Source organism: Mustela erminea, chromosome 1, assembly GCF_009829155.1.
Source record: "Mustela erminea isolate mMusErm1 chromosome 1, mMusErm1.Pri, whole genome shotgun sequence".
NCBI classification, from domain to species: Eukaryota; Metazoa; Chordata; class Mammalia; order Carnivora; family Mustelidae; genus Mustela; species Mustela erminea.
Genome location: NC_045614.1, coordinates 3,152,564 through 3,171,906, shown reverse-complemented (window position 1 = coordinate 3,171,906; position 19,343 = coordinate 3,152,564). Strand labels below are relative to the sequence as shown.

The window sequence follows — 19,343 nt, the reverse complement described above, 5'->3', positions numbered from 1 at the left end:
TCCCTCCTGGAGATTGACACATCCCCTCCCTGCCCAGGAGAGACCCTGTTCCTCTCTTTCTGCCTGGACAATGCTAAGCTAGTGTTTGTTGAGTACCTGCTGGGTACCAGGCACTGGGGTAAACAGGTCACGTGCTTGACCACACTTCACACTCAGAACTGTCCTATGAGTTGGCCCATTTAGCTAAATGTTTATTAAATGCTGTGTGTGCGCCAGGTATAAATTGATTTGCAGGAGACCTTGCTGGGAACAAAACAGGCCTGAGGGAGGAGAGAGAGGGAGCTGTGTGTTGTGCAAAAGGGCCCTCGGGTAGAAGGAAAGCATGTGCAAAGGTCCTGGGGAAGCCCCATGCCCGGTGCGTTGGAGGGACAGCAAGGAATCCGGTGCACTGGAGCAGAATGCACAGGGGTCAGAGAGCTGGAGGAGGTGAGGACCGGGAGACAACAGGACCTTGTGGGCCATGGTGAGGAGTCTGGAAGGGTAAAGAGGCCCCAGGGTTTTCACTGGCTGAGGAGTCCCAGCAGAGCAGCAATGAGCTTGCAGGTAGTGCCCTGGGGGCATGGAATGGCCCCAAAATCCATCAACCCAGTGGGGGTGGGGCCATGGGCAGAAGCCGCCTGGTGCTGATAGCAGGGGAAAGGTGCTGGGCCCACGGCCCACGCTGGGCAGGGCAGGCTGCACGTGACTGCCCAGGGCCCTCCCCCAGCTGGCTGCCTGCCTCTGCGGGCTGGGCCGTGCCTGCCCCAGACCCTATAAGGCCTGGTAGCTGAGAGCAGAGCCGGCTGCCAGCCGCGCCTCCTGTGGCTCCGAGGGGCCCTCACTCACTCCAGGTGAGCAATGCCAGGGTGGGGCCTGGGCTGGGGGTGTGGTCCAGGGCTGCCTGGGGGCCCCTCTTCACACACCCTCTCTGCCCCCTTCCAGCTGCTTAGGGTATCATCACCATGTCTGCCCCCGACAAAGGAGGCCGGGATCCTCCCAAACCCAAGGGCAAGGTAAGGGGAGGCATGGGAGGGGGAGATCCCTGCCAGGGCCCGGGACCCCCCCCCAGAGCCTTGAGAAGGTGACCTCCCCGTACTGGGGTCCAGAGGGGCTTCCCAGGTGGGGCGGCAAGGCTCCGAGAGCCGTGGAACCCACGCTTCTCTGCTGTTCCAAGCTGGAGGGCGAGGGCAGGAGTAGCGGACGCGAGCAACCCTCAGCTCCTTCTTCACTGTGTGATCTCGAGCCAGCCAGAGCCCCTCTCTGGGCCTGTTTCCCCATCTGTGAAATGGGGGCCATGAAAGGAAAAGGTCTTTAGAGACCCAGAGGATGACCTCTCCTCTGTATGGGAGGCAGGCTGACCCTGCCCATTCACCAGACAAGGAAACTGAGCCTCGGAGAGGCTAAGACTCCTTCCTGGGGCCACCCAGGAGCAAGAGTGAGGTGACCCAGGAACCCCAGGCTGTCTGATGCTTTCCCTGCCCTGCCCCTAAGGCCTGGCCCTGCCCTTTTGCCCCATATAGACCCTGGGGAGCTTCTTCGGGTCTCTGCCTGGCTTCAGTTCTGCACGGAACCTGATGGCTGGTGCCCACAGTTCAGCGAAAGAGGCCCGGCCCGTCGCGGACCCCACAGGTGCCTCTGCCCAGCCCCAGACTGAGGGTGAGTGGACGGCTCCATGGAGGCAGGGGCTCTGGGGGTGCGCCCCAGGAAGAAACCCCCTAACGGGGATTTTGGCTATTTGGGGGGTGGTTCGCATGTGTCAGCATCATCTCAATAGACATGACGGGCCGGCATGCTCATTTAGCACCAGATGGGGAAACTGAGGCATCAAGACGGCAGGTGAGTGGCCCACAGTAGCATGTGAACACAGCCTGTCTCCCTGCGATGTCCCTTACTTTCTTGACCCCCCACCTGCCTCTTACCCCATTTCTGATGCACCATGGACCAGACACTGGGTGTTCCCCATGTCTGAGCTCACTGAAGATTTCCCCTCCCCGTTCCCAGAAAGGGCACTGGCTTCCAGGGGGTCCCACAGCCTGGGGGGCCCTCCACCCTTTGGGCAGCCTCAGGGCACGCAGAGGGGCTGATGCAGGGGAGCCTGGGGTTGGGGCGGCTGCCTGGACCGGGCCTCACTCTGGGCCAGAGCCCCGAGCAGCTGACTTCTGCTCCACATGCCCGGGCCCAATGGGCAGCTGCCAGCTGTGGCAGGGTTGGGGGGCGGGGCCCTGAATCCTCTTCCTGAGGTCCCCCTCTGTGGAGTGTCTAGGCAGGGAAAACTCCAGAGAGGAGCCCGAGACCCCGGAGGTCAGGGGAACCTCTGGCAGGACCAGTGACGGCACCAGACCAGTGGCCACGGATGTCATCTCTTGCTGTCCCTGGCAGGGCAGCTGGGACATTCCTGACCTTTCAGGCTGTGCCCACCAATTGCGCAATGGGCACTGGGGTGACTGATGCCAGCCCACGTCCCTCGCCCTTCCTGGTCGCCTGACCAGCTCCTGTCCTCCCAGCAGCCACCAACCTGGACCCGACGGAGCGCGGGGAGAAGCTGCCGCCGCCTCCGGATAAGGTGAGAGGTGCTGGCAGGGCCTGATGGCCTCCGCCTCCTTCTGGGGCCCCTCCCAGGCTGTTTCGGTTCCTGCCTTCTGAGGGGCTGTCGTAGGCCAAGCCGTGGGCAGTGTGTCCTGCTGTGGGATTCCAGGCACTAGTTCCCTTCTGAGCTTCTGTTGGCACATCGGTGACATGGGCACGGTCCTGCCCTCTTGCCGGGCATGGCAAGGCTCCCCGAGATCGACAGAGAGCACCCCCCCCGACCCCGTCCCAGCTCTGTCTCGCATCATGGGACTGAAAACACGGGAACTCATCACGTGTCGTGCTTTGGGCTGAGTGCTTTCCACACGCTGCTTCAGAGTTGACTGGCCCCAGGAGGAAGGGAGCCAGAGTAACCCACACGGCAGGTGAAGCACAGAGAAGGCAAGCAACCTGCCAAAGGTCACACATCAAGGCGTGGTATGGTAGTACCTGAACCTTGGGCAGGTGGAGGCTGTCCCGATGACGGGGAGGGGGTGCACTCGACGCCAGGAGCACCCTCTCCCCCGAGTCCCGGCAAGCCCAGATGTCCGCAGACACTGCCCGGTGTCCCGTGGAGGGTGGAAACACCCCAGTGCAGGAGCCCTAGGTTACAACCAGCACAGTCGTGCTTAAACTGCGTGCTGGCGCTCTGAGACCGTCACCACCGTTTGTTAGTTTAACTAACTGGTGAAACCGCCCTTTGGGAGGTCAGAAGTGATGAAAATCACTGATGGGGTCCCATGACTCAACCCCAACACTTGTCCCTGTCCTTTAGCAAGTATTACTCTTCTAAATGTTGGTTCTCCTCTCTCACTTGAAGACGTTCCGTTTAATGAGCGACTTGGTCTCCAGACTCATGGGGAAACCAGGCTTGAAATCTGCCAAAAGTAAAGAGTAGGCAGGGTGAACACACGTGTCATTCGGTGAGTGGCACCGAGCCCAAGTTCGGGGGACTCTGGCAAGGGCTCCAGAGCTGTAGGGACCTGCCGTCAACGATGGGGATGGTCTGGCACTGGGACAGGGCTGGTGGAGGCTGGATACCAGCACGAGAGTATGTCAGGGCGGGAGGTGAGCGGCAGGCTTTCTGGGGGACAGTCCCCCTCCTGAGGCACACAGAGGATCAGCTTGGCTGAAATCTGGGGTGTAGTGTCTCCAGCTCTCCTTCTGACCATGTGTCCTTTCTTATCAGATGATCTCTGGGGCAAAGGACCTGGTGTGCTCTAAGATGACCAAGACCAAGGGTGCCATCTCCTCCGGGATGGCCAACATGGTGGACACAGCTAAAGGTGTGGTGCAGGGAGGCCTAGATATGACCCGGTCTGCACTCATGGGCACCAAGGAGACTGTGGCCACTGGGGTCACAGGTGCAGTGGATGTAGCCAAGGGCACTGTCCAGACTGGCCTGGATACCACCAAGACCATCCTCACGGGCACCAAGGACACCGTCTGCAGTGGTGTGACCGGTGCCGTGAATGTGGCCAAAGGAGCTGTCCAGACTGGCATGGACACCACCAAGACCGTCCTGACTGGCACCAAGGATACAGTGTCCACTGGGCTCACTGGGGCAGTCAACATGGCCAAGGGCACCGTCCAGACTGGCCTGGACACCACCAAGACTGTTGTGACAGGTACCAAGGATACTGTGTGCAGTGGGATGACCAGTGCCATGAATGTGGCCAAAGGAGCTGTCCAAGGAAGTCTGGACACCTCAAAGACTGTCCTCACGGGCACCAAAGATGCAGTGTCCACAGGGGTCACAGGGGCAGCGAACATGGCCAAGGGCACCATTCAGACTGGGTTGGACACCACCAAGACTGTCCTGACGGGCACCAAGGATGCAGTGTCCACTGGGCTCACTGGGGCAGTCAATATGGCCAAGGGCACCATCCAGACTGGCCTGGACACCTCAAAGACTGTCCTGACTGGCACCAAAGACACCCTATCTACTGGGCTCACAGGTGCAGTGGGTGTGGCCAAGGGCACTGTCCAGACTGGCCTGGACACCACCAAGACCGTCCTCACGGGCACCAAGGACACCGTGTGCAGTGGGATGACCGGTGCCATGAACGTGGCCAAAGGAGCTGTCCAAGGAGGTCTGGACACCTCAAAGACCGTCCTCACGGGCACCAAAGATGCAGTGTCCACTGGGGTGACAGGGGCAGCAAACATGGCCAAGGGAGCCCTGCAAACTGGGCTCAATACGACCCAAAACATCGTCACAGGCACCAAGGACACCGTGTGTAGTGGGGTGACTGGTGCCATGAACATGGCCAAAGGAGCTGTCCAGACTGGCATGGACACATCAAAGGCCATCTTGACTGGCACCAAAGACACTGTGTCCACAGGGCTCACAGGTGCAGTGGGTGTGGCCAAGGGCACCGTCCAGACTGGTCTGAACACCACCAAAACTGTCCTGACAGGCACCAAGGACACTGTGTGCAGTGGGGTGACTGGTGCTGTGAATGTGGCCAAAGGAGCTGTCCAGACTGGCATGGACACCACCAAGACCGTCCTGACTGGCACCAAGGATACAGTGTCCACTGGGCTCACTGGGGCAGTCAATATGGCCAAGGGCACGGTGCAGACTGGCCTGGACACCTCAAAGACTGTCCTCACGGGCACCAAGGACACTGTGTGCAGTGGGATAACTGGTGCCATGAATGTGGCCAAAGGAGCTGTCCAGACTGGGATGGACACCACGAAGACCATCGTCACAGGCACCAAAGATGCAGTGTCCACTGGAGTGACAGGGGCAGCAAACATGGCCAAGGGAGCTGTCCAGACTGGCTTGGACACCACCAAGACCGTCCTCACAGGCAGCAAGGACACCGTGTGTAGTGGCGTGACCGGTGCCATGAATGTGGCCAAAGGAGCTGTCCAGACTGGCATGGACACATCAAAGGCCATCCTGACTGGCACCAAGGATACAGTGTCCACTGGGCTCACTGGGGCAGTCAATATGGCCAAGGGCACCGTCCAGACTGGCCTGGACACCACCAAGACGGTCCTCACTGGCACCAAGGACACCATGTGCAGCGGGATGACTGGTGCCATGAATGTGGCCAAAGGAGCTGTCCAGACTGGGATGGACACCACGAAGACCATCGTCACAGGCACCAAAGATGCAGTGTCCACTGGAGTGACAGGGGCAGCAAACATGGCCAAGGGAGCTGTCCAGACTGGCTTGGACACCACCAAGACCGTCCTCACAGGCACCAAGGACACCGTGTGTAGTGGCGTGACCGGTGCCATGAATGTGGCCAAAGGAGCTGTCCAGACTGGCATGGACACATCAAAGGCCATCCTGACTGGCACCAAGGATACAGTGTCCACTGGGCTCACTGGGGCAGTCAATATGGCCAAGGGCACCATCCAGACTGGCCTGGACACCTCAAAGACTGTCCTGACTGGCACCAAAGACACCCTATCTACTGGGCTCACAGGTGCAGTGGGTGTGGCCAAGGGCACTGTCCAGACTGGCCTGGACACCACCAAGACCGTCCTCACGGGCACCAAGGACACCGTGTGCAGTGGGATGACCGGTGCCGTGAACGTGGCCAAAGGAGCTGTCCAAGGAGGTCTGGACACCTCAAAGACCGTCCTCACGGGCACCAAAGATGCAGTGTCCACTGGGGTGACAGGGGCAGCAAACATGGCCAAGGGAGCCCTGCAAACTGGGCTCAATACGACCCAAAACATCGTCACAGGCACCAAGGACACCGTGTGTAGTGGGGTGACTGGTGCCATGAACATGGCCAAAGGAGCTGTCCAGACTGGCATGGACACATCAAAGGCCATCTTGACTGGCACCAAAGACACTGTGTCCACAGGGCTCACAGGTGCAGTGGGTGTGGCCAAGGGCACCGTCCAGACTGGTCTGAACACCACCAAAACTGTCCTGACAGGCACCAAGGACACTGTGTGCAGTGGGGTGACTGGTGCTGTGAATGTGGCCAAAGGAGCTGTCCAGACTGGCATGGACACCACCAAGACCGTCCTGACTGGCACCAAGGATACAGTGTCCACTGGGCTCACTGGGGCAGTCAATATGGCCAAGGGCACCGTCCAGACTGGCCTGGACACCACCAAGACGGTCCTCACTGGCACCAAGGACACCGTGTGCAGCGGGATGACTGGTGCCATGAATGTGGCCAAAGGAGCTGTCCAGACTGGGATGGACACCACGAAGACCATCGTCACAGGCACCAAAGATGCAGTGTCCACTGGAGTGACAGGGGCAGCAAACATGGCCAAGGGAGCTGTCCAGACTGGCTTGGACACCACCAAGACCGTCCTCACGGGCACCAAGGACACCGTGTGTAGTGGCGTGACCGGTGCCATGAATGTGGCCAAAGGAGCTGTCCAGACTGGCATGGACACATCAAAGGCCATCCTGACTGGCACCAAGGATACAGTGTCCACTGGGCTCACTGGGGCAGTCAATATGGCCAAGGGCACCGTCCAGACTGGCCTGGACACCACCAAGACGGTCCTCACTGGCACCAAGGACACCGTGTGCAGTGGGATGACCGGTGCCATGAATGTGGCCAAAGGAGCTGTCCAGACTGGGATGGACACCACCAAGACCGTCCTCACGGGCACCAAAGATGCAGTGTCCACTGGGCTCACCGGGGCAGTCAATATGGCCAAGGGCACCGTCCAGACTGGGCTCAACACAACCCAAAACATTGTCACAGGCACCAAGGACACCATGTGCAGTGGGGTGACTGGTGCCATGAACATGGCCAAAGGAGCTGTCCAGACTGGCATGGACACATCAAAGGCCATCCTGACTGGCACCAAGGATACAGTGTCCACTGGGCTCACTGGGGCAGTCAACATGGCCAAGGGCACCGTCCAGACTGGCCTGGACACCACCAAGACGGTCCTGACAGGCACCAAGGACACCATGTGCAGTGGTGTGACTGGTGCCGTGAATGTGGCCAAAGGAGCTGTCCAGACTGGCATGGACACCACCAAGACCGTCCTGACGGGCACCAAAGATGCAGTGTCCACTGGGCTCACTGGGGCAGTCAGTATGGCCAAGGGCACCATGCAGACTGGCCTGGACACCTCAAAGACTGTCCTGACTGGCACCAAAGATACCCTATCTACTGGGCTCACAGGTGCACTGGGTGTGGCCAAGGGCACTGTTCAGACTGGCCTGGACACCACCAAGACCGTCCTCACGGGCACCAAGGACACCGTGTGCAGTGGGATGACCGGTGCCGTGAATGTGGCCAAAGGAGCTGTCCAGACTGGCATGGACACCACCAAGACCGTCCTCACGGGCACCAAAGATGCAGTGTCCACTGGGGTGACAGGGGCAGCAAACATGGCCAAGGGAGCCCTGCAAACTGGGCTCAATACGACCCAAAACATCGTCACAGGCACCAAGGACACTGTGTGTAGTGGGGTGACTGGTGCCATGAACGTGGCCAAAGGAGCTGTCCAGACTGGCATGGACACCACCAAGACCGTCCTCACGGGCACCAAGGACACCGTGTGCAGTGGGATGACCGGTGCCATGAACGTGGCCAAAGGAGCTGTCCAAGGAGGTCTGGACACCTCAAAGACCGTCCTCATGGGCACCAAAGATGCAGTGTCCACTGGGGTGACAGGGGCAGCAAACATGGCCAAGGGAGCCCTGCAAACTGGGCTCAATACGACCCAAAACATCGTCACAGGCAGCAAGGACACCGTGTGTAGTGGCGTGACCGGTGCCATGAATGTGGCCAAAGGAGCTGTCCAAGGAGGTCTGGGCACCTCAAAGGCCATCCTGACTGGCACCAAAGACACCCTATCTACTGGGCTCACAGGCGCACTGGGTATGGCCAAGGGCACCGTTCAGACTGGTCTGGACACCACCAAGACCCTCCTGACGGGCACCAAGGACACCATGTGCAGTGGTGTGACTGATGCCATGAATGTGGCCAAAGGAGCTGTCCACATTAGCATGGACACATCAGAGGCCATCCTGACTGGCACCAAAGATGCAGTGTCCACTGGGCTCACCGGTGCAGGGAGTGTGGCCAAAGAGGCAGTGCAAACCGTCCAGAATTGGTTACCCGGTACCCAGGACAGCGTCTGGAGTGGACTCACCAGTTACAGAGCCCCAGGCAACAGCGGGGAACAGGCCATCCTGAGACCCCAGGAGGCTCTGTCCGCTGGGTTGTCCAGCGCCCCGGACACTCTCTGTGCCAGCCTGGACCTTGCCAGGGAAGCCACTGCTGTGGCAACAGGCACCCACGGGGCGCCCCTGGGCAGGGAGAATGCAGGACACGAAGGAGCCTTGAGCTTCGCGACTCTGCGGGACGAGCTGGGGGAGCTGGGGGAGCTCTTCTGCCCCATGGATGCCAAGGAGCAAGGTGAGAACAGCACGGCCGGGCCCACCTCCCAGCGGGGCTGGGTTTCTGTAAAACCCAAGCCCTGGATTCTCCAGGGACCTCTCGGATTGAGGAATCCCGTCTTCCTTTCCAGCTCAGCTTGCTGCCTCCGAACCTGGGCCAAAGGTGCTCACGGCTGACCACGGCAGCTACTTTGTGCGTCTGGGCGACCTGGCTCCTGGCTTCCGGCAGCGGGCGTTCGAGCACGCCCTGAGCCACCTGCAGCACGGCCAGTTCCAGGCCCGGGCTGCGCTGGCCCAGCTGGAGGAGTCCTTCGAGTTGGTGAGAGCCTTGCCCTCCCCACGGCCCCTTCCTCAGAATAGCTCCCCAGGCTCCCCCAGCCATGTGCGGAGACTGCAAGGATTTGCAGGGCCCTGTGGCCGGGGATCTGGCCGCACCGCTGACAGCTGCCACTCATGCTGGGGGGCGGGGGTGGTGCTGGGCTGCATGCAGATGGTGAGGGACCCCCAGCTCTGAGCCCCTCCCGGCTCCCAAGGTCACAGGTTTAAGGTGTTCGGATACATCGGCCTCACTTACATGTGCAGTGAGGAGCCTGGGCATCCTGCCTCAGTCGGGATCCCTGGGATGTGCCCTCGCCGCTGTGTTCAGTCAGGGCCCCGGGCTCTGCTGAGCCAAGGTTTGAAGACCACTGGTCCAATCCAGTGAGGTGTAGATAGGGATGATCAGGGCCCTGGGACACTGGGCCATCTGGGGGCATCTGTAGCTATCATGACTGCGAGCAAAGGTGCTCCTGGCTTCAAGGGGGCTGGGCCAGGGATAGTGCTCAGCCCCCACCCAGCGCTCAGGGACAGAGGACCGGCCTGACCCAACAGAGGTTTTTGTTAGAGGGTCACTGTGGCTACTGAAGGGAGAACAGGCTGGACCCGGGAGATCAGTGAGGTTTTCACAAAAATCCTGGCAAATGACACGATGGGGCCTCAGGGCTAGTGTCAGTGACAGCAAGAGGCACCCGTGTCCCCAATGTGCCTCTAGAGCAGCGCTGCCAAGGTCTGTGGGCGGGCTAGATGTGGGGCTCAAGAAAAAGGGACCCTAAAGCACCTCAGAGATTTTTAATGAAGTTTTTTAAAGTATCTTGCTTAAGTAGCATCTACACCCAACATGGGGCTCGAACCCACAACCCCAGGATCAAGAGCCACACGCTCCACCAACTGAACCAGCCAGGCACTCTGTGTGGGAGATTTTTTAGCAGGGGACCCCAGGGGAGGCCGAGTGGGTTGGGAGTGAACAGTGAGAGTTTGGTTTTGGAAGTGGGAACCTGGAAGTGACTAGCGGGCCCCAGATGGGAGTCGTGGCAAGGTGTGCTAGGAGGGCGACCACAAGTTAGGAGTCCACACCTGGGCCATTGACCCAATGAAGATGGGTCAACTAACTGGTGGTGGGGCCGGGGAGGCTCCTATGTGCCAGGGACCCAACAATCAAGGAAGAAAAGCTGCCAAAAGAGCTTTATCTCCAAACGGGGGAGAGATAAACAGCAAAGAAGCAAACATCTGTGATAACTTGACAGTTAACGTGCCCCTGGGGAGTAATGAAATCTGACAAGGAGGGACTAGGGCCACTGCACTGGGTGGCTGGGGAAGGCCTTACCTGGAGGACAACCTAAAGCCGAGACTGGATGGGCACCACAGGAAAGGCCAGAGGAAGCATGCTCCAGGTTGAGCAGGCAGCATGTGCAAAGGCCCTGAGGCAACAGCATGCTAGAAGTGGTTAGAGGACAAAATGAGGCCAGCGTGTCCAGAGCAGAGTGTGACAAAGTGTCAGCAGGAGACGTGGTCTGGGAAGTCCCAAGGAATGTTGGAGGCCATGGTGAAGAGCTGGATTTTATCCAAAGGGCACTGGGGAGCCAGGGGAGGGTTTTGAGGTGGGAAGTGAGTTTGTTATTTGGTCTCTGACAAGCCCAAAGAGAATAGGGACTATTGCCCATTGCTGGCTCTAAACTTGTGGCTTTCCCACTATGCAATGGAAAGGTCTAGACCCGAGTCTCCAGGGCCAGCCCCAGGAATGTCCCCAGGGGAGAGTGTATCAAAGGATCCTGCTGAGAAGCCATAATTCCTCTGCTGGACTCATTCTAGATTGAGAAGGCCAAGCAGGCTCCAGAAGGCCAGTCACGGGTGGACCAGGGTCTGAGCAGCCGAGTAGAGGAAGGTGTTCCCCAAGAGGTATGTATGAAAGGGGCACGGCCCCCGCTCTTCTCCTTCAACCCCTGCTTACCTCACCCCTACCTCCCCCACAGGTGCTGGACTCCAGGGCTCTGTCCAGGGCCTGCGGCCTCATCCAGCAGCTGCACGTGGCCTACAGCACCTTGGCCTCCAGCCTCCAGGGCCTCCCCTCTGAGCTCCAACAGCAGGTTGGGCAGGCGCGCCACGGCCTCTGTGAGCTCTATGGCCTCGTCTCCTCGGCCAGTTCTGTGGGAGAGCTGCCGGCAGAGCGCCTGGCCCAGAGCCGCGGGGCGGTGGGCCAAGCATGGCGGGAGCTGGAGCAGATGCTGGAGAGTGTGCAGCATGGCCCGCCACTCTGCTGGCTCGTGGGGCCCTTTGCCCTGCACCCCACTGGGCAGCAACTGTAGGTCCCTCCTGCCCGCAGAGCCCTCTGTAGAGCCTCCTCCCCAGCCCCAAACCAGCTCCAACTCCCCTCAGGTCTGGACTCTGCCAGCTGGTGCCGCTTGGCACCCACGGGGGTACCGAGGACTTCTGAGTCTGGCCATGCCACGCACCCAGCTCTGGCCCCGCCTATGCCGTCCACCCTTTCTTCCCAAGCACCACTGGGCCTTCTCCTAGCCTAGGTGCCCAGGGCTGCGCAGACGGCTGACAGAGGGCCTTCCCCTGACGGTCTCAAGCAAGCCCTCCAATTAGGAAGAGACGTGGAAACATCCCTAGGTCTAGAAGGTTCTCCATTCAGCAGCCTCCACTAGGCTCCCCTTTATCTTCGGGGCACCCCAGCCTGGTCCCTTAGCTTCCGGTGTAGCTGCTGCTCCTCCACCCTGGGCTCCCGGAGCCCCGTCCTCACTCCAGAAGCACACACCTGGCCCTCAGCAAACCGTGTTCCACGTATCGGAAGGTACCAGAATGCTACCGTCACCTGGCGCAGGCTCCTACCATCTCTGCTGACATCCAGTGCGGCCAAGGGGCTCTGTGAGGGTGACGCCGCAGCAGCCGCAACAGCCACGTGCTGGCCCGGATGGGGGACCAGACTGGGCCTCAGCTCACCCCCAGAGCTGATATTCTGTGGTCCCCAAGGCTCTGGGCTGAGGAAGAAGTGAGAGGGCTCCCCCATGGCGGATGGGGCCCTGAGGGCTGTAGGACAAAATGTGCTCAACACGGTCCCACGCCCACCCCGGGCTGGAGAACAGGGGCTGGGATGCATGCAGGGTCCCCTCCATCCTGGCCACACTGTCCCTAAATGCCCAGGGCAGCCACGCAAGGTGGGCGGCATGTGGGGAAGCGGAAGCTCCCCTTCACTGGGCCTCCCCCCCGGCCTCCAGCTGCAGGGAGCCCAGCCGAGCAAGCCCCCGCTTCCCGGAGCCTGTATCCCATCCACGACCCCTCATCGGGCTCCCGCCCTCCCTTGAGGAAGGCTTGAGGCACCCTCCTACCAGCCCCTTCTCAGAAACAATGGGGTGTTCCAAGGACGCGACGCCAGCCTTCACCAAAGGGTCACCGTTGGCTCCCAGCCATGGTGAGACCTGTGTGACGGGTCAGGAAACCCCTCGGGCCTGTCCCTCCTCAGTCTCTGCCCCAGGCAGAGGCGCTGGGCACACAGCCATTCGTGCAAACCGAGCGGTCACGGGAGCTTCAACCCAGCCAGCCCACACGGAGGGTCGCCAGGCTGTGAAGTCCCACACCCACCACGGCCTTGGCTGAGAGGGAGGCATCTGACCAGGGCGGGGCGGGGACACACAGTGGACGCCACTACTGATGCAGGTGCCTGGCCCGGGACTGCACACACTGTCCAAATCCCTGTGCCAGGCCTGGGAACCTGGGGTCACTTTACAAGTAAGGAACGAGAAGCCCCGAGGGGGAGGGACACTTGTCCAAGGTCAAGGAACAAGGCCTGCCCCCCAACAGTTAACGCCCTCTGAACATCAAGGACAACGGCTAGCCCACAGCACCCCCCGAACCCTGAATGGCTTGAGCACCCCGAACGGCTGCAGCCGGGGACCCAGGTCTCACGTGCAGCCCAGCTAGGAACAGGAACGGGGAGCAAGGCCGCGTGAGAGTATCTGGGCCCTGGGCCGCCCCACGCAAGAGGATCAGACCGCAGCCTCCGCCTGAGCCTCCGTTACTTCTGAAACAGCCCCCACCTCCCCTCTCCTTCACCGCCAGCCCTGCAGGCGCACACCGGGCAGGGGCAGGGTCAGAACCGAGTTCACATTCGCTGTGAACGGTGACTTCGTGGCTTAAACCTGTCCCTGGACAGCTGCACCAACAACCCTAGAAAACCGAGCCAATAAAAATGACTTTCATTAAAAAAACCCTTTATAGTCATTTCATGTTGGTTGGAAATCACAGAAGTTAGGCAGAAAAACACCCCAGGGGACAGATACAAAGGGACAGCACGGTGCTTCCCCAACAGGTCTCTGCTCCGCGGGTGGTGGGCGGGGGCCGGGGCAGGCCTGGGGCATCTACGTGCGACGGGTAGGCCTGGCCGCCAGGGCTCAGCTGTCCTCCTCATCCAGGGACTCCGAGTCCATCCGCCCCCTCGCGCGCTCCTGCCGCTCCTTCCCAGGCGCGTCCAGCTCGGGGCCCTCCCGTGCGCTGCTGGTGGGAGCACAGGTGGGCGGGGTGAGCACTCGGGCCTTCCGCTGCCAGTGGAGACCCAGCGCCCAGCAGTGCAGCCCGCATCTGGAGCCCCCCCAATGCTGCCCCAGCCAGACCCCTGCCAGACCCTGCCAGGCCCAGGCAGGCCCAGGGTCCTTAGCGCGGCGACGTCAGCGTCAAGCGGCCCGCTGCGCCCGCTCCTACAGCACCAGGAGGAAGCCAGTCTCCCCGGGGCCGGGCCCAGAGCAGCTCAGAGCTGCGGAGCTCCCTCGGTAGGGCACCTGAGGGTCAGCGGCAAAGGTGGGGGTGGGAGGCCGGCGTGTGGACAAGTCCCTGCGGCCATGACCAGAACAAGCAGCCCACAGAGCAGAGGCCTGTCAGGAGGACAGCTGTCGCCCTGGCGATACTCACTCGCTGTGTAACGGCTCTTCGGAGGAGCCGCAGCCCGGCCCCTCCTCGGAGTTCTGTCCTCCCTCCTGCTCCTTGTCTTCCGCGCTCTCCCCCTTCTGGGACAGGGCCTCGCCGTTCACCGGGGCTGAGAGATCTGGCGGGAGAGAGGCTCGTGGGATCCTGAAGCCCCGCCCGCTGGTTTGGGGCCAGGAGCCCTAAAGGAGCCGCCACCTGCCTCAAGGGCTCTGGTCCTCTGCACCCCCATCCCCCCACCCCTGCCTCCCAGTCTGCCAGGCACACAAAAGCCTTAAGAGGGAGGAGCGAGTTAACAAGTGGCCACGGGTAAGGGGGAGAAGCCTGCGTGACAGAAATACGGCGGTGTCCCCTGCAGGCCGTCCCCGCGGCTGCTGAGGCTTCAGCGGAGCACCTCTCAGCAACTCCATGGGATCACATGACCCCAGGAGGAAGGACCACCCTCCCGTTAGACAGGGACCAGGGCCACTGACCCTGTGGGAAACACCCGCGTTCTCCAACCCCACGCCTGTCCCAGCAGCGCTCCCGCACGTGGCCGGCACACACGTACACGGCCTCCCATGCCGTCGGGCTCTGAGCGTCTATGAGCGGCTCAGATACGTCACGCACCAGGCCCCGGCGACCTTAAGGACACAGCCAGGCATGCAGAAACAAGCCACTTTGGCCGTGGGGGTCGGTGCCAAGTGGCGCCTGAGGCCCAGGGAGGTCCTACCCTGCTCACCAGCGCTCGCCTCGACCTCCGCCCTCTCCGTGGAAGCCTCCTCTCCGGCCAGCACCTCCTCAGCCTTCTCCACCTCGGCCCTCTCCTTCTCCAGCCCGGCTCTGGTCGCCTTCTGGATGGCCTCAATCTTTGGTCCCAGGACCCGAGACTTGAGCCGGGTGTAGACCTCTGCGGCCTTCTCCATCACCTCCTTGTTAGCCTTGTAACGGCGGATCTGGCCCGCAAGAGGCCTGGCTCAGGAGGTGGCGCTGGTCTCACCCCCCGCCACAGACCCGCCCCCAGTGCAGCCGCCCTGGCAGCACCTTCCCAAGAGCATGGTGCAGTGAACACCGGCACTCTGGCCAGCCACCACACTGGCGTCCTCCTGGACCGAGGGCTCCGCGGCTGGGAACCCAGGCTCGCCGGGCAGACAGAACCCTGCCTCGCCTGCCACCTGCCCCTTCTACTGCTGGGATCCCACGTACCTTCTTCAATGTGGCCACCACATCTGTGTTCTTCTGGAGGATCTGTGAGGTCACCTGCAGGGTCCCTAGCTCCTCTAACGCATTCAGACACCTTTTCACGTCCTGCAGGGTGGGGAGGGGAGTAAGGAGGGACAGCATCTAGCTGAAGGGACCCTGGGGGCCCCATGGGGCAACCTGGGCGGAGGGCGGAATATCAAGGGAACCCCAGGGACGTGGTCGGGACACAGCACTTGCAGGGCTGCTTGGCACCACCTGGTGGTCATGCCAAGCAGTGCACCCGAGGTGGCCAACCCGGGCCCTCTGTGGCCGACACCCAGGAGAACAATGACCCTGGATTTGCCTCAGTTTCCTGAGACTTCTGAGGGAGCTCCAGACAAAAGGGACGGGGTGAGGAGGGGGGCTGCTCAGAGGAAGTGGCTGCGATGTGGCCTCAGTGCCACAACGAGGGCCTCACCGGATTGTCAACTTTCAGGGCGAACTTGATCTCACTGTGCAGCTTCTGCAGCTTCTCCTCCACAGAAGGTTCTGGGACCAGGAGAGAATGCAGCACCTGGGCCTGAGCAGCGCCGAAGGGGCCGCCTGGCCTGACCCCCTACACCTGAGTCCCTCGACCCCTTTGTCAGAGCTGGCCAGGGACCTGCCCCAGCACCGCGCTGCTTGTTGGCTTAGCCTCCCGCCAGCGGCCTGGCCTCACCTTTCTTCTTCTCCACCTTCCGGTCGGGCGGGAACCCTTCTGACCGCTTCCGGGTTCGCTCCACCTTCGCAGGCCTGTGGAGTCACACCCCTTAGTCCTGCCCTGGACTGCCAACCAGCCACCCGACCCCGGCCACTGCGGTCTCCTGACTGTGCGGTGGGGAACCCGAAGCCACTGGGAAGGAGACCCTCAGGGGGCCCTGGAAGCTGGAGGGAGAGGAGGTAAGGCCTGTCGTGATCGGGTCTAGGCAGTCACCTGAAGTGACCAGGGATGGCGGCCAGGGATTCCTCTGCTTCTTGCCGGCAAACAGTATCAAGTCTCGGAATTATCATCACTATGAACACACCACCGAGAATGAGCGGGGACTTAACAGAAGCCCACGTGAACAAATTGCGGGAAGGTGCCCAATCCGACACCTGTCGAGGACCGCAGGCCCGGTTCCACAGCGTGGACGCGACACTCTGCTTGGCAGAAGCTGCCAAATTCCCACGGGCAGGTTCCCTCACTGATGCGGGAATCTCACTCGGCCAGCAGCGGGAAGAGGGGCTGCGTCCCCCACCTTGGCGGGCCTCGGAGGAGTCTCAGAAACACAGGGGAGGATCCCTCCCCTCAGCACTGCTGACATCAGGTGGCTCCCTCTCTGGCGGGTACCCTGGCGCCCCCTCGATGCCAGAGCACCCCCTGTGTGACGACCACAGATACGGCGTGGTGCCGCTTGGGGCAGGATCACGGTCCTGGAGCAATGGCTCCTGTGTGAGCCGATGGAGCCCCAAGAAGGGGACACTCGGATCAGATCTATCTCCAAGGCTGAATTCAGAAATCGGAATCGGAAACCCTGCTCCCGTGGGGGTGAGGGGTAATGGGTCCCCAGGAGGCTGAGAACTGCAGGGACTAGCACGGGGCAGGTGGGCCCCCAGGGAGCTGTGGGAGGAGAGGCGAAACGAGTGCTGACCTGGCTCGGGGCCTCTCCTCGGGGCGCCCTCTCTTCTCCTTCTGGCTGGGTCTCCTCGTGGGCTCTGTGCTTTGTGACTGTCTTGCTGCCTTCTTTGCCTACAGTGGCCAGAGGGAGGGCTGGAATGGCGGGCAGTAGGGGCTCTCCGCCTTAGAGACAGTCTGACACTTCCCGCCACCACCTCTGCACTGCTGGGAACTGGTGCAACAGGCAGGAGGGGACAGGAAGAAGGACTCTGGTGTCCAGTCCGTTCCCCAGGCAACGGCTTCTCAGACCCTAAAAGGACCACTCCCTCGATGGGTGGGGCAGCCCCACTGCACACACTTCTCCTGTGGCAGGGGTCTTGGTCCCCGTTTTGTGATCAAAGAGAGACAGGGAGAGAACAGGCTATTGCCCTGCTTCCCGTCCTCCCACCACACAGGGCACCATCTAGGAGTCGACAGGCCTGGAAAGTCAGGCTCAGAGTCAGGCAGGCTGCAAGGACCAGAGAGCAGGAAGCAGACAGGCCTGTGGGACTGCAGGGCACCTGATGGTCACCACCAAGTCATCAGAAGCCTCCTACCTGCTTGTCGCTCACTCAGATTCCCTCCTTCCCTCCCCGCAGCAGCCAGAGCACCTGTGAGCACCTGAGTCAACTCCCGCTCCTCTGCCCATTGCCCTCTAGGGCTCCCACTCACTGAGGTAAAAGCCCAAGTCCTCACCCCGATTCCCAAGGCCCCCACACAATCTGCCCTGCCCCCTCCTTACCCTCCCCTCCTCCCTCTTTCTTCCTCACCCACTCTGCTCCAGCCACACAAGCCTCCTGGCTAGTCCCCGAACACATCAGGCCTGGTGCTGCCACAGGACATTTGCAGAGACTGTGCCTTCTGCCTAGAAAGCTATTCCCCCTGAGTATCTTCCTACACCACCTCTCATTTCATTCCAATCCTTATTTAATGGCACCTTCTCAACTAAAGCCTTTAGGATTTACCCTACCTAAAACAGAAAACCTCACCCGACAGCTCCTGCCCTCCGACCCTGCATTCTTGTCCTTAGCAATGAACACTTTGGAACATCTCAGGTTGTTTCCCACACCCTGGGCCACAGCACAGCACTCAGCATGCAGTTGGTGCTCACTGAATATGTGGAGTCAGGAACGGACTTGCTGGAAGGGGCGGGCGCGAGGAAGAAGCCCCTCGGTCACCGTATCCTCCCCCAGAGCCCAGGACGCACCACACCCCGATGGTACGCACCTCTCTCTGCAGCTCAGCCTCGGGCCCCGAGTCGGAGGAGGACTGTGGTCCCCGCCCCCGGCCCTTGCGGCCACGCTTCCTGACGGGCTCATCCTCGTCCCCAAGCTCATCCCCGCTGCTGCCCCCGCTGCCCCCAGGCGGGGCCTCCCCGCGCTCGCGCTCGCGTCTCCGCTCCTTCTCCTCCTTCTCCTGCTCGCGGAGGCGCCGCAGCTCCTCCTCCTGCTCCCGGCGCCGCCGGGCCTCCAGCTCCCGCCGCCGCTCCTCATCCCGGCGCTTCCACTCGCTGATGCGGTCCACCTCGTCACTGTCACTGGGGGTGCAGGCTGGTCAGAGGGCCGCGGGGCCAGGCCCAGCCACGCAACCCTGGCCCATGACCCGCTGGTCACTGCTCACCCACCTGTCACTGCTCGAGCTGGTCGGGGGCCGCTCGGGCTTCGGCTTCCGCCCGCGGGGCTTTGGTGGAGGCTTTTCCACTGCAGGAGAGGAAGGGGTGGCCCGGTCTACACGGGCACTCTCCCACAGGGCAGGCCCCCACCGCCGGCAGCCAAAGGTGAGGGGCACACCGCTGGGACCATACCTGGCTTCCTGCCCCGAGGAGGTTTCTTTACAGACACGTCCGAGTCGGAAGAGGAGGAAGAGGAGGAGGAGGAGGAGGAGGACGGCACTGACCTGGCCACAGCCACTGGCTCACCCTTGGCCCCGTCGGATTCTGGTTTGGAGTCGGAATCGGAGGCTGAAGGTGCCTTCTGAGAGAGGCGGGCACAGAGGTGAGAACGCAGGCCAAGGAGAGTGCCCCTTGCAGGCCCCAACCCACAAACAGCCTCCATGTAGAAACCCTTCATGTTGGTCAGGAATCACAGGCAGCCCCCGATGTGCCCGCAGCCACCTGACAGTCCGGCTCAGTGATGGCATGTGACATCCCCAGGCCTCATCTCCTCCTTGGTGAAGTGGGGGAGGCAGAGGAGGGCTACTCTTTTTTCCAGTGGTTAGAGCTCTTTCGACTACAAACTACGGCCTATAGCACTTCACTCCCTTCCAAGGCCAGCGTTCCAGCAACCCGTTTCCCAAACTGGCCTCCACACTCCTCTCAAGAGCGATGGTGTCTCCGCGGTCTCAGCTCCAGGGAAGTGCTCTGCACACACCAAGCTCAGA

General features: G+C 61.4%; 2 protein-coding genes across 11 annotated transcripts in view; one reads left to right on the top strand and one right to left on the bottom strand.

Annotated features, from left to right (window-relative positions):
* Positions 1-721: 721 nt before the first annotated feature.
* On the top strand, positions 722-13,420 carry PLIN4 (perilipin 4). Of its 7 annotated transcripts, none has more exons than XM_032306583.1 (11): positions 722-830; positions 922-992; positions 1,500-1,635; positions 2,487-2,542; positions 3,734-5,170; positions 6,062-6,997; positions 7,196-7,439; positions 7,935-8,912; positions 9,025-9,212; positions 11,021-11,107; positions 11,182-13,420. In XM_032306583.1, exons 2-11 carry the CDS (start codon positions 942-944, stop codon positions 11,512-11,514), a joined length of 4,446 nt encoding a protein of 1,481 aa, XP_032162474.1. In that variant the 5' UTR covers positions 722-830; positions 922-941; the 3' UTR covers positions 11,515-13,420. The 7 variants fall into 7 exon arrangements, with proteins under 7 accessions (XP_032162474.1, XP_032162502.1, XP_032162512.1 ...); XM_032306611.1 differs by having other exon boundaries at positions 2,484-2,542; positions 3,734-4,990; positions 6,278-6,997; XM_032306621.1 differs by having other exon boundaries at positions 2,484-2,542; positions 6,062-6,475; positions 7,268-7,439.
* HDGFL2 (HDGF like 2) overlaps positions 13,402-19,343 on the bottom strand; it is a 28,003-nt gene continuing 22,061 nt past the window's right edge. For 2 of the 4 annotated variants that reach the window (XM_032306668.1, XM_032306688.1), the window contains exons 7-16: positions 18,769-18,937; positions 18,589-18,664; positions 18,192-18,501; positions 16,960-17,057; positions 16,008-16,081; positions 15,768-15,838; positions 15,314-15,415; positions 14,850-15,063; positions 14,117-14,249; positions 13,406-13,702 (exon numbers count right to left, since the gene is read on the bottom strand). In XM_032306668.1, the coding sequence (XP_032162559.1) occupies positions 13,603-13,702; positions 14,117-14,249; positions 14,850-15,063; positions 15,314-15,415; positions 15,768-15,838; positions 16,008-16,081; positions 16,960-17,057; positions 18,192-18,501; positions 18,589-18,664; positions 18,769-18,937 (1,347 nt within the window). In that variant the 3' untranslated portion in view covers positions 13,406-13,602. Of the gene's footprint in view, positions 13,706-14,116; positions 14,250-14,849; positions 15,064-15,313; positions 15,416-15,767; positions 15,839-16,007; positions 16,082-16,959; positions 17,058-18,191; positions 18,502-18,588; positions 18,665-18,768; positions 18,938-19,343 lie in introns of all 4 variants that reach the window. The other 2 variants (XM_032306658.1, XM_032306678.1) reach the window with 2 other exon arrangements.

Bases quoted from the DNA above. Each gene is read 5' to 3' on its own strand.
- PLIN4 (XM_032306630.1), top strand. From the start codon at position 942: ATGTCTGCCCCCGACAAAGGAGGCCGGGATCCTCCCAAACCCAAGGGC. The intron at 1,636-2,483 runs GTGAGTGGACGG...CTGTCCTCCCAG, and splicing joins TGCCCAGCCCCAGACTGAGG to CAGCCACCAACCTGGACCCG. The intron at 7,197-7,988 runs GCACCGTCCAGA...ACGTGGCCAAAG, and splicing joins GGCAGTCAATATGGCCAAGG to GAGCTGTCCAGACTGGCATG.